The sequence below is a fragment of the Coloeus monedula genome (genome assembly GCF_965178545.1).
Source record: "Coloeus monedula genome assembly, chromosome: 12".
NCBI lineage: Eukaryota > Metazoa > Chordata > Aves > Passeriformes > Corvidae > Coloeus > Coloeus monedula.
In genome coordinates this window covers 20312161-20339332 of record NC_138792.1, presented here as the reverse complement: position 1 = coordinate 20339332, position 27172 = coordinate 20312161, and the positions used below count along the sequence as shown (strand labels likewise).

At 48.9% G+C, this 27172-nt stretch overlaps 2 protein-coding genes across 2 annotated transcripts; one reads left to right on the top strand and one right to left on the bottom strand.

Moving 5' to 3' along the window:
- Nucleotides 1-29: 29 nt before the first annotated feature.
- MMGT1 (membrane magnesium transporter 1) lies at nt 30-3136 on the bottom strand. Its single transcript, XM_082289352.1, has 4 exons — nt 3036-3136; nt 2469-2521; nt 1506-1609; nt 30-473 (listed from the first exon to the last, which is right to left on the bottom strand). Exons 1-4 carry the CDS (start codon nt 3115-3117, stop codon nt 311-313), a joined length of 402 nt encoding a protein of 133 aa, XP_082145478.1. The 5' UTR covers nt 3118-3136; the 3' UTR covers nt 30-310.
- A 1166-nt stretch (nt 3137-4302) lies between these two features.
- On the top strand, nt 4303-27026 carry SLC9A6 (solute carrier family 9 member A6). The gene is made up of 16 exons (XM_082289590.1): nt 4303-4579; nt 10581-10780; nt 11135-11212; nt 11858-11934; nt 12840-12952; nt 14522-14627; nt 17450-17591; nt 17821-17926; nt 18151-18239; nt 18445-18558; nt 20119-20230; nt 20614-20767; nt 20935-20965; nt 22172-22251; nt 22868-22973; nt 23773-27026. The coding sequence occupies exons 1-16, from the start codon at nt 4318-4320 to the stop codon at nt 24046-24048; spliced, it is 2046 nt and encodes a 681-aa protein (XP_082145716.1). The 5' UTR covers nt 4303-4317; the 3' UTR covers nt 24049-27026.
- The last annotated feature ends 146 nt before the right edge of the window (nt 27027-27172 follow it).

Genomic DNA, 27172 nt, shown 5'->3' with positions numbered 1-27172 from the left:
GCTTGCTTTTTGTTTTAACTGAAGCTAAGTCAGCTGCAACTCGTTTTAATATCTGAAACTTTGAAGATGTGTTTCACAGCATAACTGTAGAATTTACACTGCATTGCCAATCCACAATTCGGTCATCATTCTCATTAACAGTGTACAAAGAAGGTCATTAGTTTATATATATATATTTTTATATATATATATATATACTTTATAAAGTCTGGAAGATCAATATAAATACTGCTCCAGAAATTAAAAAAGTGTTTACATCCCCGACTTGAATATTACATTTCAGTGTCCTGGGTTATCATCTGTAAAAGTCTTAGCGGCGCAGAGGTTCAAGTTTTCGAAATTTCAGTGCCGAGCTGGATGACAAAGCATCTTGGTTTGAAGAAGAATTCACTGTGTCTGGGGACTGGAACAATACTCTACCACGATGATTAAATACATAAAAAGATGGATGGTTCCTTAATGTGTCAAATGTCCTTCAAAATAAATGTAAAAAGCCAAGGTTAATTCTCTCAGAGCAAGGAGTTTAGAACAGTCAGTCTGGGGCATATTGACTTTAGAACACAGAAATACAAGTTTTCAATCCAAAACTCTTGCTTGCTTTTAAGTCTCCTAAACTAAAACACTGAGGAAATACACAGCCAGTTGTGAAAAAGACCACAAGATGTCCATGTCACAAACTTCCCCTTCCTTCCTTGAGCTCAGGGGCAGCCTGTGGATGCTGCCTGCAGACACACCATGTGCCAGCCTTAGTTCAGCTGTCACTTGTGTTAACACCTTGATGATGTTCAGCTTTCCAGCCCCCTGGGTGCCTCAAACTAAAGGCTTTACATGAACACTCTGAAATATAATTATGTCAACTTTTTCACTTTCCATATTCCCCTGTAGTTTTGGAAATGGCCAGAGAGGCAACATTTGCCCATCCGATTTCCTATTGGAATCACAGAATATTCTGATTTGGAAGGGACCCACAAGGATTATGGAGTCCAACTCTGAAGTGAATGGCTCATATAGGGGTTGAGCCTATGACCTTGGTGTGCTCTAATCAACTATCCTCTTCAAAATCTTGATCCAAAATCCCTTATTTTCTTCAGAGTCTTTCACATGTCCTGCCTTGAATATACTGTGTGAGATTCAAGTGACTCAGATTCTCATGAAGAAGCAAACACAAGCAGAGTGTGAGCCAAGCCCTGCAGTCTGAGATCATGTCACAACAACAGGTGGTGATTCCTGAGCTCTACTTCCTACGAGCACATTTCATTCCTCTAACCAACTCTGCACAGCAGGATTTCGGATGAGGAAAAGCAAGAAGTTTATTTAATTTCTGCCTGTTATCTAACTCTCCCTAAAACTCAAGACACTGTTGGCCTTCCCAAGTGTGGTTGTTCCCCTCAGGCCACTGCCTACAACATGCATTGAAGGACTGAGCTAAAGATGAGTGATTTCATGGAGCAGTTTGTACAGAGAAGCGGATACCGGTGCGTACAAAAAGAAGAAATAAAACATACTTATTTTTGAGTTCTGAAGTGGCATCCATGTCTTTAAACTCTCCTGCAATATGTGCTATCCCATAGCAGGTGACTGCGAAGGCCAGCAGAGTCTGCAGGACTATCTGCAACAGAAGGAGCACAGTGCAACACACACATCACTGAGCGTTCTGCATTTTTACCAGAAAATCTCAGCTTTCACACAGTGTCTCTTGTGCTTTTCATCCAATGACAGCAAATAGAGGTGGGCAATCCAGCAGTGGGGAAACCGAGGCACAGGAGAACTAAAAATCCCTCCTATTTGCACAGCAAAACTCTGGCAGAGCTCCAGCTGCCCCAGCACAAGTCTGGGTTGCACCAACTGAATCGACGGCTCCTCAGCAAGAGCCTGAGACCAAACACTGTGTTCCTGTGCACTCCAGGATCCAAACTCCTGCCAGGAACACACCGTGGAGCCCCAGGCTAGGCGCCGTGCCTGGCTCTTCTGGCATCTGATCTCCCCGCCCTTCTGATTAAGGAGAAAGTGAAACAAATAACTGAAGTGGAAATTTGAAAAGCAAGCAAATAATGTAAATAAAATCCCCCTCCCTGAAGCAAGTTGTGCTGGGATCAAACATTCACACAGTCACACTGGATAAACACATGTCTACCAACCAGAGCCAGAGGGTGCAGGACATTTATGCTGCAAAGGAGGTGATGGATGCAAAAGCTCTCTGAGCTATGTTCAGGGAATCCTGGACAAGATGCCCCAGAATAGTTCTAAAGAAGAGGGAGGTCTGGACCTGAGGTTTGATTTCACTGACAACTACAACATACTCAGGAAGTTGGGATGGAAAGTGTGGTCCTTTTTGACAGTGGGAACTCTGATGCAAGTGCAACTTAAAAACTACTTTACCCTTAATGCTTGCCTAGCACATTAGAAGGAAGCAATTGAGAGACTAAACCACCTCACAGTTACACCTTTCAAACACTGCAAAAACTTACATCTATGGGCAACGTTTCATCTTCCTTTTCTGTCAACCTCATGTAAGAACGATCTACAAAACAGAAACACATGCATGCATCAAACACTCCGTGTATGCAAATAAACAGCCTGGCAACACAAAACCCCCAGAGAAACGGCTGTAGCTCCGTGTCAGCTGGGCCGCCCCTGGTGCCGCTGTGAGGCTCCGCCGCTCCGGAGCACGGCTGGCCCTACTCGAAGCAGCCGGGAGGTAGGCGAACCGTGGAGACGGGAGGCAGCGGGATGGCAGAAGCCAGGCTGAAGCCGCGACCCGGCGGGCGGCAGCTCCCCCTTCCCACCCTTCCTTTTTCCCTCCCTTCCCGGCTGCTACGGCGCCCGCACGGGGCGAGCCCCGCGCTCCTCCCGGAACCTCCGCTCTCCCCGCAGTCTGGCCCGCAAGGACAGGGCTGCCCCCGCCGCCGGGCTCGCGGCTGAGGACGATGATGATGCCGGCCCGGCCCGGCCCCCGCCCCGGGAGCTCCCCGGCGGCCGTGCGGGGGTGCCGGTGCCCCGGGGCGCCCTAGCCCGCAGCCCCGGCAGTGACTCACGCTGCGCCGCCGAAAAGGCCGCGTGCGCCAGGGCGAACAGGCCGAGCCCCACCAGCCCCTTCCACACCGACCCCGCCGCCATAGCCGCCAGCCGCCGCCAGGGCGCCCCGGCGCGCGATGATGATGTCACCGAGGGGGCGGGACCAGGCCGCGCCCGAGCAGTGCGGGTGTGCAAAGGAGGCGTGGCTTCAGGGATAGGGGGCGTGGCCACCCCGCCGCTTTCCCACGCGGGGCCATTGATAAAATGCGAGTGGACCCCGGGGATGGTCCTGGGGGGCGGCTGAGGGAGGAGGGGGCTGTCATCCCCCGAACCGGTCCTGTTCCTTCCACCGGGCCAGACCGGATCCCTTACAGCCGAAAACAGAGCGTAGGGCCAGTGGTGCCCGAGTTAATTCCCGCTTTCCACGTGTTTAACCTCAAAGCTTGAGAAACCAGTGCAAGAAAAAACGGGGTAAAGGGATGCACACAGCACGTGCGGGAGGGATGCCCCTGGCCGAGCCAGGCTTGGGGCAAAGCAAAGAAACACCAGGGTCCCACACAGCTAAGCGTCCTGGGTCTTCCATGACCCCAAGGCACAAAGGCAATTCTTTGAGGGCGTTTCCTACAAGTCACCTTGATCATTAGCATTTATTACAGCCCTTGCCCCACGGCTCCACGCATCGCCCCTATTTCCTGGTAAACAAGGTGGGAAGTTTACCCTGATCCCACTTCGGGGCTGACGGCAGCTCTTGGCACCATCCACATGCCTTGGCACGGTGTGAAGGCACGACCACCCTCCAGGCTCCCCCTGGACCCCGTGTCCCCATGAGCCCAGGCCGGGGTTTGTCCTGCAGGTCATCCCTCCAAAGCACCCCGCGAACAAACAACACCCGCTGCCGTGCGTGGCCGCGCTAAACTACCTTGCACCAAGTCTGTCTGGGGATTTCTTTTCCCTCTTGCAAACCCCCTTGAACTCGGATCACCTATCCCCTTCTTGCGCACTTCTTCGTCCCCCACATCCCGTTCCTTAGGACTCGTCCCAGCTTCCCCAGGGCTCATCACAGCCCCCCTAGCAGTCCCAGGCACGCCCTTCCCGCGCAAACCTCGCCTTAAGAGCTTCCCAGGGCCACCCTTGTCCCCTGCCCCCGTTCCCCGTCCCCCTTTTCCCCGCTCCGTCGCTGCCACCCCGCCCCCGCTCGCTGCCGGCCCGTCCCTATCCGGGCTCCCCGCTCTGTTCCCGCCCCCGGCGCCTGCGCCCAGAGCCGCTTCCTGGTGTCGGCGGGGCCGGGCCGGTGCCGGGGCGATGGCGGGGCCGGGGCCGGTGCTGGCGGCGGCTGCGGGGCTGTGGGCGCGGGGGGCGGCGGGCGCCGAGGTGGCGGCGGCGCATTCCGGGGCGCTGGAGGAGGAGATCGTCTCCGAGAAGGCGGCGGAGGAGAGTCACCGTCAGGACAGCGCCAACCTCCTCGTCTTCATCCTTCTGCTCACTCTCACCATCCTCACTATCTGGCTCTTCAAGCACCGCCGCGCTCGCTTCCTCCACGAGACCGGGCTGGCCATGATCTACGGTGAGCGGCGCCGCGCCCCACGCGTGCATCTGCCACCCCGCGCACCCGTTCCCTGGGAGACCCGTGCGGGAGCTGCCCCGAGCCCTGGGAACCCCATTCCGACCAGTCCCGGCTGTGCGCTGGGCCAGCTGCGGGGCTGGGTGCTTGCCCGACCGGCCACTCCCGTGGCAGCACCAGTTGGGGACCAGTAGCGCGCCGTTCTTTCGGTCAGTGCCTGGTGGCCCCTGCCCGAGGGTCTGCTACAGGGTTTGTTTGGTGGGCGAAGGGGTGCGGGGGGACAGGACACATCCCCTCGTGGGTGCAGCTGGACACTGTTGTGTCACAGGGACAGCCCCGTCCTGGTGTGTCCTGTGCTGAGCCTTATCTGGGTGTTGCTGGAGGGAGGGTTGGTTGTTCTCCAAACCCTAGATATGGAGGGCTCTCGAGGGCAGAGTTACTCCCAAATCTCTGGCAGTGAGGAACTGGTTGGGTTTTTTCCAGATGGCCTCACAGGGTGAAGCTGGTGGGGTCATGGGTTACCACGTCACCGAGCACTGGCAAGTCCCACTTACCTGCTCTAGGGTCGAGAGTGGGACTTGGGGCAGCACATCCCAGGTTGGATGGTGCTCTGAGCAACCTGCTCTAGTGGAAGGTGTCCCTGCCCATGGCAGGGGGGTTGGAACTGGATGATCATCATGGTCCCCTTCCAATCCAAATAATTCTGTGATTCTGTGATCCCACATGCTGGGGCCAGAGGCTGTGTTTCCACCCTGTGTTTAGAGCATCCAGATTACCAGAAGATGTCCAAGAACAGTGGAGAGGCCATTTGGGGGATTCTCTCACCCTTTGCCACACTCAGGGACCTGCAGAGCCATCAGCCTTCCATCCTGCTGCCTGGGGACCTGTGTGCACAAGCTCCTACCTTTAGAGTTCTTCCTCCTGCTGTGACAGGACCTCTTGGAGAGGAGCCCCATGTGTATTCCCACAGGAAGTGGGGCAAGGCTGTGGGTCAGTGGAATGAGGCTGTAGACATTTGGGTATTAGAGGTGGCCTGTGATTTACTGAGGTGACAAGGCCTCATGAAGTGGCCTGAACCACAGTATGAAGGGACCGTATATAGGTCTCCCTGGGTTATCTGGCATGACTTCGAGTTCTACCAAAGTAGCACTGGGAGCTGTGCTGGAGAAGTGATTAACATGGCCTTGGATCCATATCTAGGGAAGATTTGTTGAATTTAGGATTGGGAAGGCATCTCCTGCTGTGCACTATAGTTAGTGTCTGTCCTCTGTGCGTCCCTTGCTGGCTGGTGGTGATGTGTGACCACACAGAGTCAGACATGGCCAAATCCCCCACCCAGCAGAAAGCTTTGATCTGAAGGCTGTGGCTTGACCTGTTTGGGCCACTGGCTTTCGTGATCCCAAGTTTCAGTTAATTGGAAGGATGCTCCTTCCAGTTAATGCTCCTTCTAAATGAAGGGGTGGAGACACTTGCGTCAGCCCAGAGGCACGAAATACTGGTCTGCTTTTTCAGGGGCACAAAATACTGCTCTGCATTTTCAGATTACTTCCAGCCACTGCTCAGGGGGGTTCAGACGTTTCTGGCCTCCTGTCCAGGGCAGGGATGGTCACCTCCTGGGACAGGATCTGTGCTGTGAGAGGACATGCTTCCAGCATAGAAGGTCTTCTCTCTCCTGCTGCCCCAGAGCTCCTGACATGCGACTTTCTGTTCTTTCCATGCTTTCACGCTTGCCTTTAACCTTGTTCTTCTCCTGGAGCTTTCTTCCTCTTGTTTCTCCTCTCTCCCTGACCTACCTGAGTGCTCACTTTATTCTCAGAGCACAACCTCGGTCGTTTCAGTCTCCTGCCAATCCATAAAATGCACCTTTTCTATCTGCTCTTCTACAGACTGTGCTTAGAGCATTGCTGGTGAAATCAGTAATGTCACTTGTCTGATCATACAGAAAATTCCAAGTTTTCCCTGGTATCAAGGCTTTTGGCATTTGCTTCTCAGGTAGTGGCAGCTGCCATGGGAAAAGGGGTGTGTAATTCCCAAGGACTGGTGAGATGCTGTTGTTTTACAGTGGCAACTTAAAATCTGCAGGGAAGAAAGCAGGTATCGCTGTCCCTGGCTCCTTGCAATGCTTTCAGTTCCAAGGAAGTTCACTGAAAACATGGAAGGCCTGCAAAACAGACTGAAATCTGAGCAAGAGAAGCAATTTGCAAAAGCTTGTGTTTTTCTGTTTAAAAAACCCAACAACAACTAAGTCAAAACTTTTGCATATATCTCTTTTGGCAAAACACATCAGTTTCCTTGTTGTCTTTGTTTTTACTGGAAATTACAAGCTCTTGGTCCGGGTGGGTTTCGTTTCTGTCTTGCAAATCACACTGTCAGCTCAGAGCTGATGTTCAAGAGCTGGACACTGGCTGGAGTAATTTCACAGTGATAGACAATAGTTGCTTAGTAGCCCTTAAGCTTCATTCCAGTGTTTAAAATGAGTTTCCCACATCTGAGGTACTCAGCATTTAGGATAATTAATTTAACAGTTTTGTTTCAGTTCTTCTCAGAGTCTGATGGTAGATGTGCAGGAGCTTCTCTAGAAGTTTAGTTTCCTTGTACTTGTTCCCACTTGATCTCTGGATTGCATGTGTCTAAACTGCTTGTTGTCAGGATGTCTTCAGTTGCTACATTTTTCTTTCCTTTTGGTGTCCAGATTAATGCTTGCCTGGGGATCCTGTCTGCTCCCATTGTTGTTAAGTGCTGGGTTTGGTAATATATTAGTCTTCATTTAAAACATTACCTCGGAAATGTTCAACAGCACCTTAAAAAAAAGCCCATGGGCTTTTGTTCTTTTTAATGAAGTCAGGAGAAATGCAATGAAAATAATCTCTTGCACTTTGCATAAAAGAACTCAATTAATTTGCCGGCTTTGCCTTCAGCCTCTCAACTCCTTGCAGCTTTTGGCTGGCAGCTTCTGTGGTGTTGGGTTCCCTCTGCTCAGCTCAGCTCCACTCCCTCCCAGGGCTCAGTTTTGTAAAACTTCTGGCTGCAAAAGCAGGTTGATACTGGCTCACAGGTTGCTGCTGGGGCAGCCCTGTGAGTGCCCAGAGAGTCTGAACCATTTCCTAAGAGCCTCAACCATTTCCTAAGAGCCTCTTGGAATGAGGAGCACCTACACAGTCCCCTGGGCTTGGTCCAGGGAGCCTGAGCTCAGGACTGGACTTGGTGTCTGGAAAACCTTGTCAGGTTTGTCCCAAGTGCTTCCAGTGAGCTTTGTTGGGTGGGGAGGATCAGATCCACTGTGGAGCAGAGGGGCTGCTGGTGGGGCTTTTTAATGTTAGTGGAATAATTGGTTTCCAGCAGAGCAGCAGGATGCTTTCCCTGCAGGTTACTCTGACAGTGTCCCTGTGTTGGAAGCTGCTGGCAGGGTCACACTCAGTGCCCAGGAGCAATTTGTGCATTTGTGTATTTGCACATGGGTGTCTTTCCCCAACTGGTCTGGGGAGCTCTGGCAGCCTCCCAGGCAGCCTATTACTGAGCAATACAAAACGTCTGATTTTGGGACTTCCAAACAAGGATCCTTGGCAGATATTGTAGGTTTATCTGTCCCTTTTCCCTTACCCCATTCCTGGCCAGAGTGGGAATTTGGCCCTGTCTGTAGCATGGCTGGCACCCAGTGCCAGGAGCAGCTGCCCGGATAAGGAGATGGCAGAGGAGCAGGGTGCTATCAGATGTAGCACTGCTTTGGGACAGGGATTAAGAGAGGAGAGGCGGGTGAGTCAGGATCCCTTTTGAATTCGCAGCAGTGACTCCTTGTGTCTGTCCCTCCTTCCTCCTATCCCTCCTCATCTCCCAGTGCTGAGCCCGGGTGTTAAAGGGGTTGCTGAGTGGGTTTCCTTCCATCTGAGCAAGAGCAGGCAGCTGCTGGTTTCTGATTCCTCCATGAACCTCTGAAATCAACTTTGTTTTTAAGAAGAAACTTCTTAGAAGTCACCTCAGATGGTTCTGGAGGGCTGCAAAGTATGGTTTAGCTTAATAGCCATAAGCAGATGTAAATAACCCTTTGAAACTCTTTTTATCCCAGTGAAGGATTTTGGTTGTTTCCCGTGGTACCTCTGGGATTGTCATCTTCTGGGTGAAAGGAAAATGGGATGTTTTGTCACACTGCTGTGGTGCCATGCAGCCACTGCCACATGCTCATGTAAATACATGCTGTGGCACCTTGATGTGCTTGACATACTTGCTTTCATTCTATAATTTTATTTCTGGACCACTGGAAGATCACAGGAACAGAGGCTGGCAGAAAAGTAAGCTGAAGAATTCCTTTTGTTGTCCCCTCTAAGTGATGGTGGTGTAAAAGCAGATCTCAGCTGCTCTGCAGGGTGTGACATGCCCTGAACTCTCTTTGCTGGAGCTGATTGTGCCTGGCTGTGCCCAGAGGGAACTGTTCTGTGACTGTTGGGGTGATTCAGGGCAGGATAAAGCCCAAAGTGGTGAGCACCTGATTGATGGTGCATGGCTTGAAAGCATCAGTAGCCTTTCAGCTCACCTGTGCTACAAAGTGCTGTATTATACCGAGGTTTTGGGTCTGTCCAGTCCCTGAGCTATGGTGGGTCAGCAGTGGTGACTCTGTGTGCAGCTACCTCCTCTGCCTCTGCTCATGGCCTGGGTGTGTGTTCTGGTGGCCTTGCTGTGTGTAGCACTCCCTGGGGCAGGAGGTGGGGGCTTTTCTCCTGGCCATCGGGAAAAATAGTGAATCTTGTCCTGGAAAAACTGTGGCCAAGGGAGAGAAGTCAGAAAGTGCGTGGCAGATCAGGAATTGGCCGCAGGAGATGCTGCATGAGCTGGGGCCCCACAGTGTCCTGCCCGGGCTCTGCTCTGAGAGGTGGTGGCACAGGAAGAGTTGGGTGTTCCCTTCCGTCGGGGTTGTGCCCTGCCTGTAGGAAAGCACAGAGCAAGGTCTTAATTAAGGCAGCAGTAAGGAAGCAGGAGTGTCCTGGGAGGCAAATGGAGAAACTTTCAGAGCATTGCGGTCTGTGTTTAGTTCCCACGTGTCTGAAAGCTTTTCATAAATATGTGGTTCAGAGATGGGGTTAAGATCCAGGATTTCTGTGGCGGCTCAGGGCCACCTTAATCAAGGAGTTTCCAAACTCTTTTGTGCTGAAGGCTACGTGGAAAGGTGTCTTGTGGGACACCCCTCTTCCCCAGCCTGCAGATGTCAAAACACTCTGCCAGGAGAGCACTCAACACACTTGAATCTGGATTTGAGACCTCAGACAACAAAAGAAAAATGCCTTATAAATTGCTGACTTGCAAATTAACCCCAAAATGCCCCTACTTAGCAGCTGAGCTGGAGGCAGAGTTGCCTCACGGGGCTGCCCTGGGGCTGCTGCTTGTGGTGCGGGGCTGAAGTTTGCAGGGGCAAGGAGTAGATCTGGATGGTCAGCCTGGACTGGGAAACAGGTTTTTATGTTTATATGTTTATATTTTAAAATGTGGTTTTATAAAAATGGGGAGGCCTGGGAGGAGGCTGTATTGTGCTGCAGCACCTTAGGAAGGATGCTTGCCAGCCTCAGAGTGTTCAGGGTGGTTACCGGATATCATCTTTAATCCCTGCCAAAATGAAGAGTTTAATGCATCAATGTCAGGTTTCAAGGTGCAAAGGGCACAGTTTGGGCATGTGTGAGCAGCACCTGGGCCAGCAGTGCGAAGTGCTCACCCTAAAAACCTAGCGTGCCCTCGATGTTGGCTGTTTGCTGCACTGGAGTGAGGGTCTGACTGATTGCTGGGTAGTTCAAATCCTTCAGGGCTTGTCCATGTCTGTGTTAGAAACTCCCCACGAGCACAGAGTATTCGCCTGGCTCACAGGGGACGAAGGTGTTTCAATTCACACGGGCAATTACTGGGTTGGTGGTTGTGCTCAGCAGCTGAGCAGAGGGTCAGGATCCTGGTGCTGCATCCGTGCTCAGAGGGATCATTCTGGGAGTTTGCTGTGGTTTGTCTCACAGACCGTGTCCCTCCCCAGGTGTCCTGGTCGGTGTGGTCCTGCGCTACGGCATCCACGTCCCCAGCGATGTCAACAACGTGACCCTGAGCTGCCAAGTGCAGACCAGCCCTGCCACGCTGCTTGTGAACGTCAGTGGGAAGTACTATGAGTACACCCTGAAGGGGGAAATCAGTGCCCAGGAGCTCAACAATGTCCAGGATAATGAGATGCTGAGAAAGGTAAGGGAGGCAGTGATGGAGAGGTGAGCAGTCCTTCCCACTCCCTCCACGGGGATGGGTCCTGGATCTGCTGGATTAAGTGTTTTTATTTTGGTTTTTTAACTTGTGATTGTGATGAGTAGTAATTTATATGTTGAACACAATGTAATGAAACTCTAGTTTTAGCTCATCTTAATTTAAGCTGTTAGACTCTGGGATTTGTCTCCAGAAGGTTCCAGACACATCCTCAGTGTTGCCCCAACAGGATTTACGTGGTGGGGGTACAGGGCTTTCTCCATATATTACTTTCTTATTTGTGTTTCATCTTGCAAAGTTTTAACAAATCATTTTACTAGTTTTTTTTTTTCTTAACAGGTGACTTTTGATCCTGAAGTATTCTTCAACATTTTGCTTCCTCCCATTATATTTTATGCAGGCTACAGCTTGAAAAGGGTACGTGCCTTTACAGTGCTGATGTTTTTAGCTCCTCTGCCTCCAGAGAATTTTTAATACTTGCGAGTGCTTTAATGCTTGCTCAGCAGGCCGAGGCTGTGGGGGTGGGTATGGTTTTCCCCAGCAAATGTGGGATTGTGGGAAGCAAAGGTGAGAGTGCCCCCGTCATTCTTGTCTGCCCCTCTGCCCCGGGAAGGGTCAGCGGCTTCAACCGTTTCCAGCAGGGGTTTTTGAGGTCAGCCAGGCCATTTCAGCCATCCCAGCTTTCAAAGCACTTGGGAGTGTGGGAAGGTTTTAGAAAGCAGCAGCTCTCTGAAATGCTGACTTGGAAGGAGAGGAGAATCATGCAGTTTAGCTTGCGGGAGAAGGAAGGAGGAATGCTGCTGGGTTAGGAAATCAGTTCCCAGGACTTGGAGTAGCACCTTATTAAATGCACAGGTATGAGAAAATGGTACATTCCTGTTTATTAATGCGGCATTAACTGGTGGTCTGGCACTGTGCTGTGCTGGGCACCCTGTGTCTGTCCAGTTCATGGTGTCTGAGCTGGGTCCAGGTTGCTGTGGACACTGTGTGGGTGCCTGTGTGGGCTTGAAATAAATCGTTAGCAAAATATAATTCAGTTTCTGGTTTTTTTTCTCCTGCTAGAGGCACTTCTTCAGAAACTTGGGATCCATCCTGGCATATGCTTTCCTTGGCACTGCCATTTCCTGCCTGGTGATTGGGTGAGTAGATGGAGCTGGTCTGGTTCTTCCACAGGGTTTTGAGCTCTGCATGGGGGAAGTGCCGTGAGCCTGGAGCTGAAGCAGCTAATCCCAGCTCTGAAAGGTCACACAGGCTCTGCTACTGCTGCTCAGCAGCAGCAAATAATACTATTTACTGCCCAAACTTCTGCTGCATGGACAAGGTGGTTGCTGTCTAATTGCGAAGTGCTCTCTCATCATCCCATGAGAATAGTTATTCATGGCAAGAAAAGATTCACACTTCTCTGAAGATTGTCTTGAAAAATCAGCAACTTCAAATTAGTGAAAGCATAAGCCCTCATAAACTTGAGACACAAGAGTAGAGGGCACGATCATAAAGGCTAGTGAGCACAGATGTGTTTCAAATCATTTATCCCTCTGTGTAGAGGCAGTTGGATGATTCCCACTCTGGCTGGTAGCACACAGGCTGGCATAGGGTGTTTTCCAGTGGAGTCCAGTGGACTCAAGCAAACTCAGCATCTGCATTATCTGCTTCTCCTGAAAGTTTTGGCCATTTCAGAGTCAGTTCAAAAGGTCACCTCACTGAACTATGTTAATGTGCAGCACTGCAAAGTGATTGTGCGACCCCATAAGCCTGACTGCTGTTTTTCTTTAGCCATGTCGTGCTCCTGGAGGAGTTGTGCTCACAGTTCCCTGCTGGCACCATGTTTGTGTTCCAGTTCAGAGGGTGCTTTGATGTGTGTGGTTCAGCGCTCACCTCCAAGATCATGGCCCTGGGGTTTCACCAGATTTGGCCCATCCCATGCAGTTCTTTGGTGTTCTGGCATTTGGATAGCTTTAATCTGGTAAATTCAGGGAAATCAAGCCTATATGAATGTTGTTTTGATGCATTGCAGAGATGTGTAACTGCCTCTTCTGATCCCCAGCTCTGTCGTGTACGGCTGCGTGGCGCTGATGAAAGTCACTGGGCAGCTTGGGGGAGATTTCTACTTCACTGACTGCCTCCTCTTTGGGGCCATCGTGTCAGCTACCGATCCAGGTATGTTACACACTTTCCCTACATTTTGGCCTGGTTTGAGCTGTGGGGCAGAGGGGAAGAAAATCTGAAACTCCTGAGAGTTCCCTCCTTCTGAATTCTGGAGCTTAATTTATTTGTGACATTCTTAGAGGTCAGATTTGTCTCTGTGCCTTTTAATTTTCTTCAGTTATGTGTAATACAGCTTCCAAACCTCTGCTTTCCTGAATCCTTGTTTGCAGTGAAGTCCTAGGCAGCCTCTCTCTTGACTTTGTTGTGGTTTGGCATTGTGTATCTGCTACCCTGTGCCAGCAGCTGTTGCAGAACAAGATGCATAATGTGGGGAGGGTTCAGTTGATAGTGTTAGTTAGTTTAGCTATTTTCTCCTGCTTCCAGTTTGGTTGGATTTTGGCAGGGGCTAATCTAATTTAAATTGGATTAATGAGACACCTTAATGAGCAGTACTGAGGACAGTAGTGACATCTTGGTTTACTGATGCACTTTATAAATCAAAACTATGAAAAACATGCTATGTCCAACTAAATTGAATTTAGTTCATGATAGCTTGCATGTGGTAGCTGTTTACTTGCATACTCTCACTTCATGTGAAAACACAGGACCCAAAAAGACCTCTCTTTGCTCCTGCCCTTTGCTGAGTAGGGCTGGAAATCTTCTAATGCTTAGAAATGCTGCAGATGAGCTGTCGGTGTTACGTCCCTTCTTTGGGCTTGAAATAGGAACAAGAAGATTTTGCAGGTAGAAATGGAGTATTTCCCTGTGCACAAATGGGTTAAACCCCCTCAGTGTGCCCTGAGTGCTGTTCGAAAAGACTTTCATGGAAGTTGATTGGAATTGGCTCAGCCCTCAGCCTGAACTGTGCCCAATGCACCATGTGGTACATCTTGCTTGCCTTGGATATTGTGATGTTCCTGTGAGGCTGATATGCAAAACCTGCTGCTTTCCATTATCTTCTTGGAGCTGCTGGATCACAGAAGAGCTTGAGGGAACTCTGATCGCTGCCAAGTGGCTGTAAATCACAGAAACCCCCACATGGGGTTTGAGCCGATGCCTGGCTATTTCCAGTTAGGTCTGAAACGTTATGTGTCTGTGCTGGCACTTAGAATGTGTTGAATCCAGGGATTTCTCTCAGAGTATCAGGAATGGAAAGGAAAGGCTATTCTCACCCTGGACAAGCCTGATCCTTCTGGCCTTCTGCAGGTAAAGGAGGCTCCCCCTGATGCTCCAAGCTGGCGGCATCCTAACAGCTGGGTGGCTCATGCCAGCCTGGTACTGTGGCCCAGCCCATGAGCTCAGACCCTGGGAAGCTCAGAGCAGAGTTTGTTTATGTCTGCCTGCAAAAGATTCAATAGGCCAGGATGTGTTTTAGTAAAAGGAGGAGGGAAATGATGAATCAAATCCAAATCTGAAAGAGCAGAAGGAAGAGTATCAAAGGGAACACGAGGGGCAGCTGGCACCATCACAGCAGTGGCACAGATGTGCAGGAAGGCAGCTTTCTAAAAAGGACATTTTGTCTTTGATTACATTGAAACAGCAGCACCTTTTTGAATGTCTCTCTATTGTTCTATTTTTCAGTGACTGTCCTTGCCATATTCCATGAACTCCAGGTTGATGTTGAGCTGTATGCCCTTCTCTTTGGCGAAAGCGTCCTCAATGATGCTGTTGCCATAGTGCTGTCTTCGTAAGTGTCTTCTCTTTTTATTTAGAATTGTTATGTATGTTACATGTCAGGAGTTGGAGGGAGCCACTCGGCCTTGCCCCTGTAAAATAGGAGCATGGGTGTTTACAAGAGCATCTTAAGTGTCCCAAAAAGCTGTAGTGACATTCTGATGCATGTCCTCATCGCTTACCACTGCTTGGGATTACGGATTGCCCTTACAACTTCCCCCTGTATGATGGATAGTTTTGTTTTGCCTTTGTGGTCAGTTGACCCATCCATAGGGAAGATTTTATGTCCCTCTGAAATGGAAAAAGCACCACATCTGCTTTTCAGCCACAAGATCCCACTGAAACCCTTTGCTGATGGCTTTGCTCCTACCTGCATTGCTTCCCATTCATAAATACCTGCTTTTGTTTAGGTGGAAATAGCTGGTGAAGCAACTGTTTCCTTTCTCTCCCCACATCAAGGAGTTAAATGTTCTTACAGCTGGAGTTAATGCCCTTGACTGAACACTTGGGAAACTTGCTGCCTTTCTAAAAAATGTTTTATATTCTTTAATATTTTATGTCCTCTGTATGCAGGACGTATTTTATCTGCGTTTTCACTATGTTGTCGTCATGGGAATTTGTTTGGGAATATACAATACCTGCAGTGGTGACAGCTTAACATATAGCTAAGACTAATGAAGAAAATATTTCTGGAATACTTGCCACTCCAGCATGCTGGTTGTGTGGGTTTTACTGGAGGCAGCAAGTAACACATTGTGAACTGTGTGTTGTATTTACTGAATTGGGTGCTTCTGTTGAGGTTTCTGGAATTCTTTGTATTGCTCACTCTGGCTTTTTTGCTGGATGTGTCACCGCTGGTGTGAGAGGAAACGCTGCACAGGCAGATCGTGTTTCAGAAGTGATCATGAGTGAGGAGGGGATGGGGTCTTCCAGCCTGTGCTGGGAGATTCTGGGTGGGAGTGGGTGGATTCAGCTTCAGAGTAATGGAATTTGTGATGAATCTTGGCACGTGTGGGTGATGGCACCGCACGCAGTGATTTGCCTCTTGCTCTGCTTCAGAGCAGCTCTGTAGCTGTTGCTCTGATTTCCTGCTTTCCTCTCTCCACAAGCTGAGCTCAGTCCACCCCCTCCCTGAAACAGGATAATTTGTACCAAGGCAGCAGCTCCGAGTTCATGCAACAGTTATTTTATTTTGCCTCAGCACTGCAGGCAGGGGAGGATGAGGAGCTGGGCTCTTCGATGGCTTTTGCTGGGTCTGGGTGCCCCACAGCTCCTCTCCTGCATGCTTTCAGCCCTGGATAAATGTCTGTTCCTGTGCTTAAGGAGCAGGATCTGTGCCTTTCCGTTCCTGTCTTGGCCTGGCGTGGTTTGGCAGTGGGAACTTGTTGCAGGATGAAGAGGAATTGAACCCAGAACCGAAAGCTGGTAGGCAGTGAGGTGCCAGGGCTGCAGTTTGGGAGCAGAGGGGTAACTGCAGCTGCAGGGTCTCTACCTGCTTCTTCCAAAGGGAGGATTCACAGGGATTAAACACCATGGGGAGGCCCGTGGGCAAGAACAGGGGAAATAAAGGGCAGCTGGTACTAATGTCTTATTGGCAATGCAAAAAACAAAACCAGAAGGAGAACTGTAAGAGGTTAAAATGCAAAACCAACATCCAAAGAGTTGGTTATGGAGGGGAAATGAAACCAGTCTGGATTTAAAAAAAAATGAAACCTGAAAATCCAGAATAAGAACATGTTGGTGAGTGAGAAGTATAAGATGGGATTGATGAAAGGAATTAAATCATGGAGGAATCTGCAGCTTGCAGTGTAAAAGGCAATGCAGAAAAATGAGATGTATTAAAAGCAGGGAAGTTTAGCAAGGGAAGTTACCTGTGATGTGTTGGAAAGGGGAGGTTTGTCATTTGTGTTGCAGAAAAATGTTGGTGTGTAGTTTGGGGAGAAAGCTGCAGGATGTGTGTGCAAGGCAGTAAGTATCTGTTCTCAGCAGATTAAACAGCAAACGTTTAAAGTTCACATCCAGGAGTTTTAACAGAGTGAACCAAGGGATTGCTAACTAGGAAGTTAATGTTTGCGATAAGTTTACATCAAGGAAAGTGATGTAAGGAGTTGATAAATGGGATTTAGGAGCTGGATAAGGGCCCCCCTGTATCTCAGCCTTTCCAGGTAGAACCGTGGAACGGCTGATGCAAGGCTCAGCTCATCAGGAGTTAGGAGGGAGCAGATTGCAGATGGGATCAGCACTGCAGACCTGTTTGCCATCTCATCACAAAGGTCTGTTGAGGTCTGGTGGATGCAGAGAACGGTGTTGCTGTTGTGCATGGCACTGCCTGCCCTTGCTACCCTGTGGTGTTGCACTTTGGAACTCGGAGCAGTGCAAACTAAATGTAGTGCATGTTAACTGTGGCAGAATGGGAGAAGTTACAGTTCTCCGGGGGATGTTCACGTCAGCCGCCTCAGTGGAGAAATGCAGGTTTCCCACTTGAATGCTTTGTGGCCCCACAGCACCTGGCATTACAGAGAGCTGGTGCCAAACCTCACAAATACCACCATAAATGACACATCACACGAGGCACAGGCTTTGGTCTCCTGCTCTCTAATGTCCAGGAGCAAATGCAGAGCCAGGCCTAGGTGGGGTAGCTGATCCCAAACTCCCCAGGACAGGGAGCATGTGCAGCCACTGCACGCCGTGATCCCAGGGGATTGCAGTGTGCTGTGTCTCCCTGGTTCCTCAGGCTCAGTGTTTGCAGCAGTTGTAGCACTTCATGTAGCACTGTGAGGTGCCTCTCCCTCCAGACTAAGCAGTTTTGTTCTTGTGCTTTCCCTCCTCTTCCAGCTCAATAGTTGCGTATCAGCCAGCGGGTGACAACAGCCACACATTTGATGTCACAGCGATGTTCAAGTCCATCGGGATCTTCCTGGGGATATTCAGTGGATCTTTTGCAATGGGAGCAGCTACTGGAGTTGTGACAGCTTTAATATCCTTTTCATGTTTGTTTCTTTTTCCAAGTGTTTGCATAACAGCTTCTTTTTTTTTTTTTGCTGCACTGCATTTCACCCAGATGTTTAATTTTTTTTTTTCCCAAATTAATGAAGGATGGTGCCATAGCCTTCTTAGGGACAGACTGTGTAGCTATGATACGCAATTGGATTTGATAGGTTGCTAGCCTGCAGTGTCTCTCCAAATTGTCCTTAACCATCTGCCACGTCACCAAGTTCACCAAACTTCGGGAGTTCCCATTGCTGGAGACCGGCTTGTTCTTCTTGATGTCCTGGAGCACATTCCTGCTGGCTGAAGCGTGTGGCTTTACAGGCAAGCTCCAGCACAGCCCTGCCTCTGGGATGGAGATCTGCAGGGCTAATGGGGCCACTGAGTTTTGCTTCTCAGTATTGATGGCAGCCATGGCTCTCCCTCTACTTGCAGATGTTTAATGATTCTGGGTTCTGGGGTTACTGCATTAAGTTCCCTACAGTCCTGGGATGCAGCTCAGCTCCGTTTTCCTGACCAGGAGTCTAATGTGATGCTCTGCTCCCCAGGTGTGGTGGCTGTGCTCTTCTGTGGGATCACACAGGCCCATTATACCTATAACAACTTATCTACAGAGTCCCAACACAGAACTAAGCAGGTGAGAACTCCTCAGACCCCTTCAGTCTCTCTGAATTTCAATATTTTTCCTTCCCTCTGGCCAGAATTACGTGCATCTGTCTTTTTACAGCTGCGTTTCGCTAGAGTTGCTTCTGCAGAAGTATTTATTGCATGACCGATGGGCTAACATGCTTTTCTTGTTAAATCTATATTATGTCTAACTCACTTTTGTTTTTCTCTTTTAGTTGTTTGAGCTTCTGAATTTCTTGGCAGAAAACTTCATCTTCTCCTACATGGGACTTGCACTGTTCACCTTCCAGAATCATGTCTTTAACCCTACCTTTGTGGTGGGGGCCTTCGTATCCTTTGGAGCCCAATTTGTAAGACAAAGAAAGAAAGGGAGAGGTGCCTCATTCCCAATTTGTGTTTTTCATTCAAATGAGTGGGTTTGTTTTTTTCAATCAGTCTGGCTTTATTTTTAAAAAGGGATTTCTGCCATGTAGTGGTGCCTTTGCTGGTTATTTTAAGAACACTGAGATTCTTTTTCCAGCTTTTCTGTTAATTTTTTTTTTTTCCCCGTCTTCTCTCCTCTCACGGGCATCCGAATCAGTTGCTGCAGAGACTCGTCATTCAATGTGACCATGATGCCAATGCCAGGCGTTGTCATGTGGCACCAGGAGGGGCTTTGCAAAGGGGGGGCTGCCTGGTTTAGCTGTTTATTTCCTCTTTTCTATGCTAGTGCACTTGGTTAACCCTGCAAAAAGCCTTTTTTTGGCCAAACAGCACAGTTACAGCTACAGTAGGTGCCTCTGAATGATGTCATGAGAAAGGATTTCCCATTCTGCAGGCTGATGCTAACAGGAACAAGAGCCCTGGTATGTCTCAGAAAAACAAGAATTTTGAAGGAATTTTTTTCATGTCACAGGGAAGCCAGTTAAATGTGCAGAATTATTTTCACCCTTTGCCAGCACTGAAGCAAGTTTATACTGATAAACAAAACATTTTTGCCAATGCTGGCCCATGGGTTTACAGCAGGCTCAGGTGAATTTCTCTGATCAGCTTTTGTGGGGTTGCAGTGGGGCAGAGGGCATGGAGAGCAGAGAAATGCCATTTGGGCAGTTAAATTGGAATTTCATGCTGTGCCTCTTCAGTGGGAACTGGCTAACTCGCTGATGAAATAGCTTATTCATGAGAGAGATCATGAAATACGTCTCTTATGCAAATTGTGATGTTCAGGAAAGAACATAAAATCTAGAAGCATTTTCCGTATTATTCAATACTGGCTCCAAGATTATTTTTGCCATCTGGGTGCTGGTATTAAAAGACACAGCTTCAAAGATAAAAAGCAGTATGAAGGAGCTGGTGATTCTTGTATCTCACAGGCTATGAACAGAGAGAGTATTAAGATTTTTTTTTCCTTCTCAACGGCTGCTGCTTTCATTTTGCTGAATAATCTTTGGGAATGGGACTTGGCTTAAAGCTTCAAACCCAGCTGTGAAGTGTGGCGTGCTGGGGAATGTCAGAGGGGTTGTCATAGCTGTGATAACTTGAGCTTCACAGAAGACAAATAATTCTTGGGGTGCCAAATGGACCTGGCAGCAGAGAGCATACTGTGGTAAATGGTGGTTTTTCTCTCCTCTCACTTGTCTAACAGGTCCTTTCATCATTTCCTTTGTTTATTTGTACTTGTCTCTGTATGATATTCCTGAATTGTAGTGTGTGCTGTGTTTCAGCGAGGCAGTAGCCTGCTCTTCCCACAGTGCTGTAGCACTCAGAGCTGGGTTATTATCTTGGCAGCCAGAGCACTGGTGTTTCTGCAGCTCCCAGTTTCTGTTGGGCAGTAGAAACTGGCTCTGTGTGCGGGTGGGATGTGATGGGAGACACAGGAAGAGCAATTTCCTTAACATGTACAAATACAGCTTGCTATCTTCCTAGGAAGAGCTGCCAATATTTACCCATTGTCATTTTTACTGAATTTGGGGAGAAGAAATAAGATTGGAACGAATTTGCAGCACATGATGATGTTTGCTGGTATGTTACTGCATCCTTCCTCTGACCGTGTGGCCCACTGGCACTTCCTTGCCCCTGAGGACCTGGAAATATTCCTTATTCAACACTAAATCTCTTATGGGCAATGTCTGGAGGGGAGGCTGGGCAGGAAGGGGCTCAGTGGTTTAAGACGTAGGAATGAGCTCCTCCTGTCCTGCTTTGAATGCATGGCATAGGGCAGGAAGAGTGTTTGCCTTTCTGGGCTCGGAAAGAGGGGTGATAAAATCATCACTGTTCTCCCTTGGTGGTGGATGTCCCCTGTGCTCAGTGCTCAGTGCTCAGGATGTAAACCCCAGATGGGAAGCTGGCCATGGGGGTGGCCTGTGCTTGGGCTGACACAGCTCCTCTGCTGTCCCTTCCCGCAGGGCTGCGAGGAGCCATGGCCTTTGCCCTGGCCATCCGTGACACGGCCACGTATGCCCGGCAGATGATGTTCAGCACGACCCTGCTCATCGTCTTCTTCACGGTGTGGGTGTTCGGTGGGGGCACCACAGCCATGCTGTCCTGCCTCAACATCCGGTGAGTGCAGGGCTCCCCTGACTCAGCACATCCTCCCCCTCGGCCTGCCCTCAGCTCAGGGTGCTCAGCTTTAAGAGACCAGAGGCTGATCTCATCCTTCCCCCTGGATCCCAACCTGCACTCCCTGGCACTGTGTGTGTGACACCTTTCTTGTTTTCTCCTCGCAGGGTCGGTGTGGACGCGGATCAGGAGAACGTGGTGAGTGTACTCTGCTGGGCACCTCTGCAGAGGAATCTGCAGTGCACCCTCAGGGCAGGGTTTACATCCTGACCCTGGGGATGCCTTTCTGTACTTTGCTTCCTTCCAGCTGCGAGAGTTTTTAGCTCCCCAAGTGAAAGAGTTTGCAGTCAGTGGGAGTCTCAGCTTTTCTGTGGTCTCTGGTTTTCATGAGCCTTGTTTTGACTCAGCTGGAAAGAAGGGCTCAGAAGTAATGCTGGACTGTTTAGTCAGTCCACGTTGCTGCTGCAATAGATTCAGTCTCTCCCTTGCTGGGTTTGAAATACATCCCAAAGTGAGCATGACATGGAGGCTCTGCCTCACCCCGGCGTCCAGGGCAGCACAGAAACACCATTTACTGACTCATTTTGTGTAGCATCTTCTGCCCGTCTTTTACCCATGGGTACCCTCAGCCCCTGCTTATGCCCTTTTCCTGTGGATAGTTACGTGGAAGCCTCAGAACCACTGACCACATTGAGATAAATGCTGGAGCCCCACAGCCTCGGGAGTTTTCCTGCCTGGTAATTCCAGCTGTCTCATTCATGTGTCTGCAGCCTGGTCATGCTGTGGCTGTGGCTCTCCTTGGTTTCAGTGTGGATTCTGCACCTTGGTGATTCATTTTATTCAGAGCCATTTATTGGGCTGTTCACGTCCTGGAGAGGAAGCATCAAATGTGACAGGCAGCCCAGGGCCATAAATCTGTAAGCCAGATTTCTATGAAATATGTAATTGTATTCATAGTCCCCTCAAAACAGTTTCATACTTTTTTTCTCTGACTAAAAGGAATCCTGGAGTTCCCATAATGCACAATTATTTGCATACAGCAATATCAGGTGAGATCTGATGGAGGTTGGGCCTGTCAGTCACTATTAAATATGACGTCTGGGTGCAGCTGCTGGCTCTGAGGCACTTTAAACCTTGGGGCCAGACACCAGAAGGCTCTAGCAGCAAAATGGTCACTGTGCTTTGATACCACCTCCCTAAGATGGTTGAATGCTGCTCAATGCATCCAGTTGTGAACATCCTTATACACACAGCAGCCCAAAGGCTTCTTCTGAAGAGGCGATGGGAAAGTCTGTGTCTCTTTGTGTCCGCTGGGGATAATCCAGTGTCCCATGGGGTCTCCTAGCCCTGATCCAGGTCATGGCTTGTTGTCCTGCCCTTCTTTAATGTTTTGCTCTCCCACAGGGTGTCCCAGAGAGCGAGAGGAGGAGCACGAAGGCTGAGAGCGCTTGGCTTTTCCGCATGTGGTACAACTTCGATCACAAGTATCCTTGAGCTCCAGTCGGCATGTGCCATGTCAGATCCCACTGCCCAGACACCTCTCACTTGGACCATGACTTGCTCTCTGCTTGGCAGAGGAGCCAGTGTTTGCTTTCCCATGACATTGCTGTGTTTTGGTTTGCACCTACTTGTGTCTGTGGCTGCAAGAAATGACCATTCCCACCTGCTGTCAGTGGGAATGCAGCAGGAGTTCCATTCAAAGCTGTGCTCTCCAAGGTTGCAATCCTGGGGGGTCCTCAATCTCAGGGGCAGGCGGGCAGGAAGGGATGGGGGTTTTCTTATTTGCAGTCCCTCTTGGTAGATCTGTGCTTCTCCTCCCTTCCAGATGCTGTGCTGTGAGTTGGTGGAGGAGTGACGTCAGGCTGAGGGGCACAGGGTGATGGGACAAGTGATGCTGCTGAGCATCTTACCAGGACTGTGGCCTGCTGTGTTTCATTGCATTCTTGTTGCACACCATTACAACTTCTGTGATTCTACGCATTTGTGTCTTCTTTGCTTTCTGTGCTTTCCTTGCAGTGCCGAGTCCTTCAGTGCTGCCATCTCACTCCTTAACTCACTGACATGGCTCCATTCCTCTTTTTTCCTTAACCCTCTCCATAGCTATCTAAAGCCTCTCCTGACACACAGTGGTCCCCCGCTGACCACCACGCTCCCGGGGTGCTGTGGGCCTGTTGCTCGGTGCCTGACAAGCCCACAGGCGTACGAGGTAAGTCCTTTAGTGTCCTTTCTGTCACAGTGTTTTGGGTTTGACATGTTGATGTTTCTCTTTTGGATGCTGTGCTGCAGCATCAAGCTGGGAGCATGAGGGAAATGAGACCTTGGGGCTGATGGGTGAGCTAATTCCCATGAGCATTTTGCTTTTCCAGCTCACTGTTGGGTCATGAAGGGGTTTGTGGTGTATTCATGGTGGTTCCTCAGTGACTGGCTCAGTGAAGTTGTCACAGCTGTCCTTCCCCAGACCCAGCTGGGAGGACACACAATTCCCTATCCCCTGCTTGCTTCCAGCCTTGCAGCTGAGCCATTCCTGCAGCCCTTTCAGCTGCATCACTCACAAGCAGAAAGGTTGCCAGCATTGCCATGCCCAGGGGTCCCTCACAGTGGCAGCTTTCCATGCCAGGAGTCTTCTTGGCCTGTCTGCACAGTATCAGCATCAGGTTCCCTGACAAACCAGAAATGGCTGTGATGGGTCAGCAGTGCAGGTCCTGTGCTCATGAGTGTTTGGTCCTGTCACAGCCACTCAATACTGCATTCCCCGTGTACCTGGCTATGGCACCAGAAAGAAGAGAGCTGGGAGGGCCCTTTTAGGCAGTCTGCAGAGAAATTCTGCATGGTGTGAGTTACCTGGGCTCTGAGATGTGTGTGTGCCATGTCCGGTTCTGGTCATGGTCATGGCAGGAGAGTCTGTGACTCAGTGCCTGTGTCTCTGCTCAGTCACCATCACCATGCGATTGTAAATAGCTATTCCGGAAGAGTTTAACAGCACTTTCCTCCTGTTTGTTCCCCAGAATCAAGAGCAGCTGAAGGACGATGACTCCGACCTCATTCTGAACGATGGGGACATCAGCCTGACATATGGAGACTCCACGGTGAACACCGACTCGGTGGTGCCCAGCAGCGCATCCCGGCGGTTCGTGGGGAACAGCTCAGAGGATGCCCTAGACCGGGAGCTGGCTTTTGGGGACCATGAACTCGTAATCCGGGGAACGCGCCTGGTCCTGCCCATGGATGATTCGGAGCCCCCGTCAAACGTCCTGGATAACGCGAGACACGGTCCAGCATAAGGTTGCTCGGTTTAATTCACAGTAATATTTGCATATATGATAAAGAAGTATGTACTACCTAAAGTCTAATGCATGTCTCAAAATGTCTAAGCTGTATAAATATTATTTATATGGTGTCAGAAGAATATAAATATTCTCTGCCAAGCACTTGCAAAGAACAAGCTGCAAATTTAAGTTAAAAACTGTGTTGACTGCACTATGTAGGGTGGAACTGTTTTAGCGTAAGAGTCTTTTGCACACAGTGAGCTTCGTTAGTGTGTGATTTAATGAAGGGTTTAGTTCCCAGCGGGTAAGTAAAGGAGCTGTGACTCCCTGTTCATCCTCTGAACCTGGGAGAAGAGGGTGGGGAGTTGCTGGTGAGCAGTGGAAATTGCTTTCTAGTCAAATGAGGATTGTTGAGTTTCTTTTGGTCTCTGATCTTTGGATAGTCACGTTTGAAATATCAGCAAAAAATCTGCCCACAGACCCTCTTGCCAGGCAGTGGATGGTGATAAACTTGTTTCACTCTGGGAACCTGGAGACCTTCTGCTTTTTAGTGACCCTCTGCCCAAGCCCTGCTTTAGTGGGCTCATGGCAAACTCTGGCCAAAGCTGACAGCAGGTGGTGTCTGGCTGCTCAGATGGGAGAAGGAGAGAGGGATGGTTGGTGTCTGTAGTTGTGTTCAGGAGAAGGAGGCAATCCCACAGAAACTACACCAGGTGTGCACAGATTTTAGGTCTGAGTCCATCTTTCAGCTGTGGCTCAAGCAGCTTTCTAGAACCAGCCATTAGATCCTCTTTTGGCAACTAAAGTTCACATTTGGGGACGTAGCCATGTCTTTGCGCAGGCGAATCCCTGTCCTGCAGTCACAGTTGTAGCCAAGGTGTGCAGAGCTGCCACAGCTGCACATGGGGCTGTGGAGCCCAGACAACCTCAAACTCGAGCTTTAGGGCTGCAGATCCACACGGTACCTCCGGAGCTCTCCAGAGGCATCCAGCTGGTACTGAAGGGGAGCCCTCCGTCCATCCTCCCACAGAGTCAAAAACCATTGCACTTTGTTTGATAACTCCTTAGTATGCTGTGTGTCTGCAGTCCCCACCCGACCTTTCTTGTGTCTCTTTATCATTTAATGAGAAATGTTTGCAAGTTGGTTTTTGGTTTTAATTTACGTTTTTATTTTCCAAGGAAGAGCACAGAACAATTTCCTATTTCATACTAGTGTTAAAGGATTTATTCTGTAGTTATGGGAATGGCTAAAGGTGCAGTGAAAACTGTTAACCCTGACATCTTTTTTCTCCTGGAAAGGGGGAATCATGGAAATTTACTGTATGTAATTTTATTATCTATTTTATCTACAGTTTTTCTATACAAACCTTTCAGGGTTACTGGTGCACTACAGGCCCATTCTGGAGCTAACCCTCTCCAGAGGGCTTAAACAGAGGTATTTAAAATGAAAATACATGAAAGAGAGCCAGGTGAGTCTGAGCACTCACAGCTACTCATTAGCTGTCTTTGGAACAAACTCTGCATGTCTCAGGATGACCCTGAGACCTCAGAGCAGCGTCCCCACAGCTGTTTTCCCCAGCATCACCTGAGAATTGGAGGAGACAGGAAATCCTGACATTTCAAGTGTATATGTATAGTTGAGAAAATAAATCTACGCTTTTTTTTTTTTTTTTTTCATTTTCTCAGGTCTAAGTAACATTGCCTTAAATTTATGGATGTGAAACAATAATTATTTTGGCAGTTTATCCCCAAGAAAATGCTTTCTTTTTCCTTCTGAACAAAACGTGCAAGTGTTGCCATAGGACTTCCCTAGAAGCAGGGTAATGCTCTGTTTATATTTGGATATATTTGAGGCATCTTCCTTGCACCTGTAAATGGCATCCCGCTGTTAACAAAGTTGTTGGATTAGTGCTGGCCTTTGTTTCCTACTATGCAGGAATTCCATAAAGTGAGTGTGCATTTTATATGGTGTCTGTAACTTATCTTCGTGTGTTTAAAAAAAAAAACAAACAAAAAAAGGAGAAAAAAAAAGTAGGAATCTGTTGATTTTAGGTTTACTGCATCACTTCTACATCCTGTTTTTCGTTTGTTCTGCCTTTTCGAAGAGGTATGATAAATAACTACCTCTTGTTTTTTCCTGTATAGCCTGACTATGAATTCAATTTACAGAGTTGGTGCAGCTGGAGGTGCAGGACAGTTCTGCTGCCCTGGGGCTCCCTCCCAGGCATTCCCAGCTGAGGTGCAAATTTGCTTCGAGGTGGCCTCAAGGTGATGTTTTCCCATGGCTGTGGTAGCATTCCTCTCTTTCTCTGACCCTTTGACTTCAGTAATTTGTTCACTCACTGTAAACTTGCCAAGGCATTACCCATAAGTCTCAACTTTTTGCACCAATAACAGTTCAGTTAGTACATCAAAGGAAAAAAAAGTTAACCAATGATGATTTTATGGGTTACCTTATGATCCACATATAATATAATCAGGATGTTTTGAATAGCCTTAATCAATGAATGAAATTCAAGAGTGATTTCATAAATGAATGGGATTCATCCTCAGCTGATTGTTTTCTTTGCTGGGCTGCAGCAGAGCACACAGGAATGCCTGGTGTGTGGAGACAGAGCCCTGATGCTTTGTGCTGCAGATGGAGTTAAGGGTACCTTGGAGAATCAGGCTGAGACTTTTTGCCAAACAGATAAAAGAGCCCTGAGGAGGCAGTTTACAGCCCCCACAAAGATTTAGAGAAGGTGCCCTTCTTCTGCAAATTGAATTTTCATGGTTTTTGCACATGAAAAAGCATTGTAGGTAAAGTTATGATTTGTACTGGTACTGTCAATTTGTGTGGTAATGGCATTAACCCTGTAGCTATGATGTTTGTGCAGCTGATCTGTGATAGCTGATGATCACTATTGGACCTTCTGTTTACACTGACTAAATCCTTTACTGTTGCATTGTACTGTGAAAGAAGGATTATGGGCCTATAAAAGATTATTTTTTTTTTTTTTGGAATTGTGTGTACTGTTTCATTAATTCACACAGAAATAAATCTGTAGCAAAGTGATGACGTGCCACTTGACCTTCTGAGACCGGTTTGTTCATGGCCATGGCAGCAAGGACTGGAGGGCAGCTGGGCTGGGGCGCACAC

Bases quoted from the DNA above. Each gene is read 5' to 3' on its own strand.
- SLC9A6 (XM_082289590.1), top strand. From the start codon at position 4,318: ATGGCGGGGCCGGGGCCGGTGCTGGCGGCGGCTGCGGGGCTGTGGGCG. The intron at 20,231-20,613 runs GTATGTTACTGC...CCCTTCCCGCAG, and splicing joins GCACATGATGATGTTTGCTG to GGCTGCGAGGAGCCATGGCC. The intron at 22,252-22,867 runs GTATCCTTGAGC...CCCTCTCCATAG, and splicing joins TGGTACAACTTCGATCACAA to CTATCTAAAGCCTCTCCTGA.
- MMGT1 (XM_082289352.1), bottom strand. From the start codon at position 3,117: ATGGCGGCGGGGTCGGTGTGGAAGGGGCTGGTGGGGCTCGGCCTGTTC. The intron at 2,522-3,035 runs GTGAGTCACTGC...TCTGTTTTGTAG, and splicing joins GGCCTTTTCGGCGGCGCAGC to ATCGTTCTTACATGAGGTTG. The intron at 1,610-2,468 runs GTAAGTTTTTGC...CTTCTGTTGCAG, and splicing joins ATGAAACGTTGCCCATAGAT to ATAGTCCTGCAGACTCTGCT.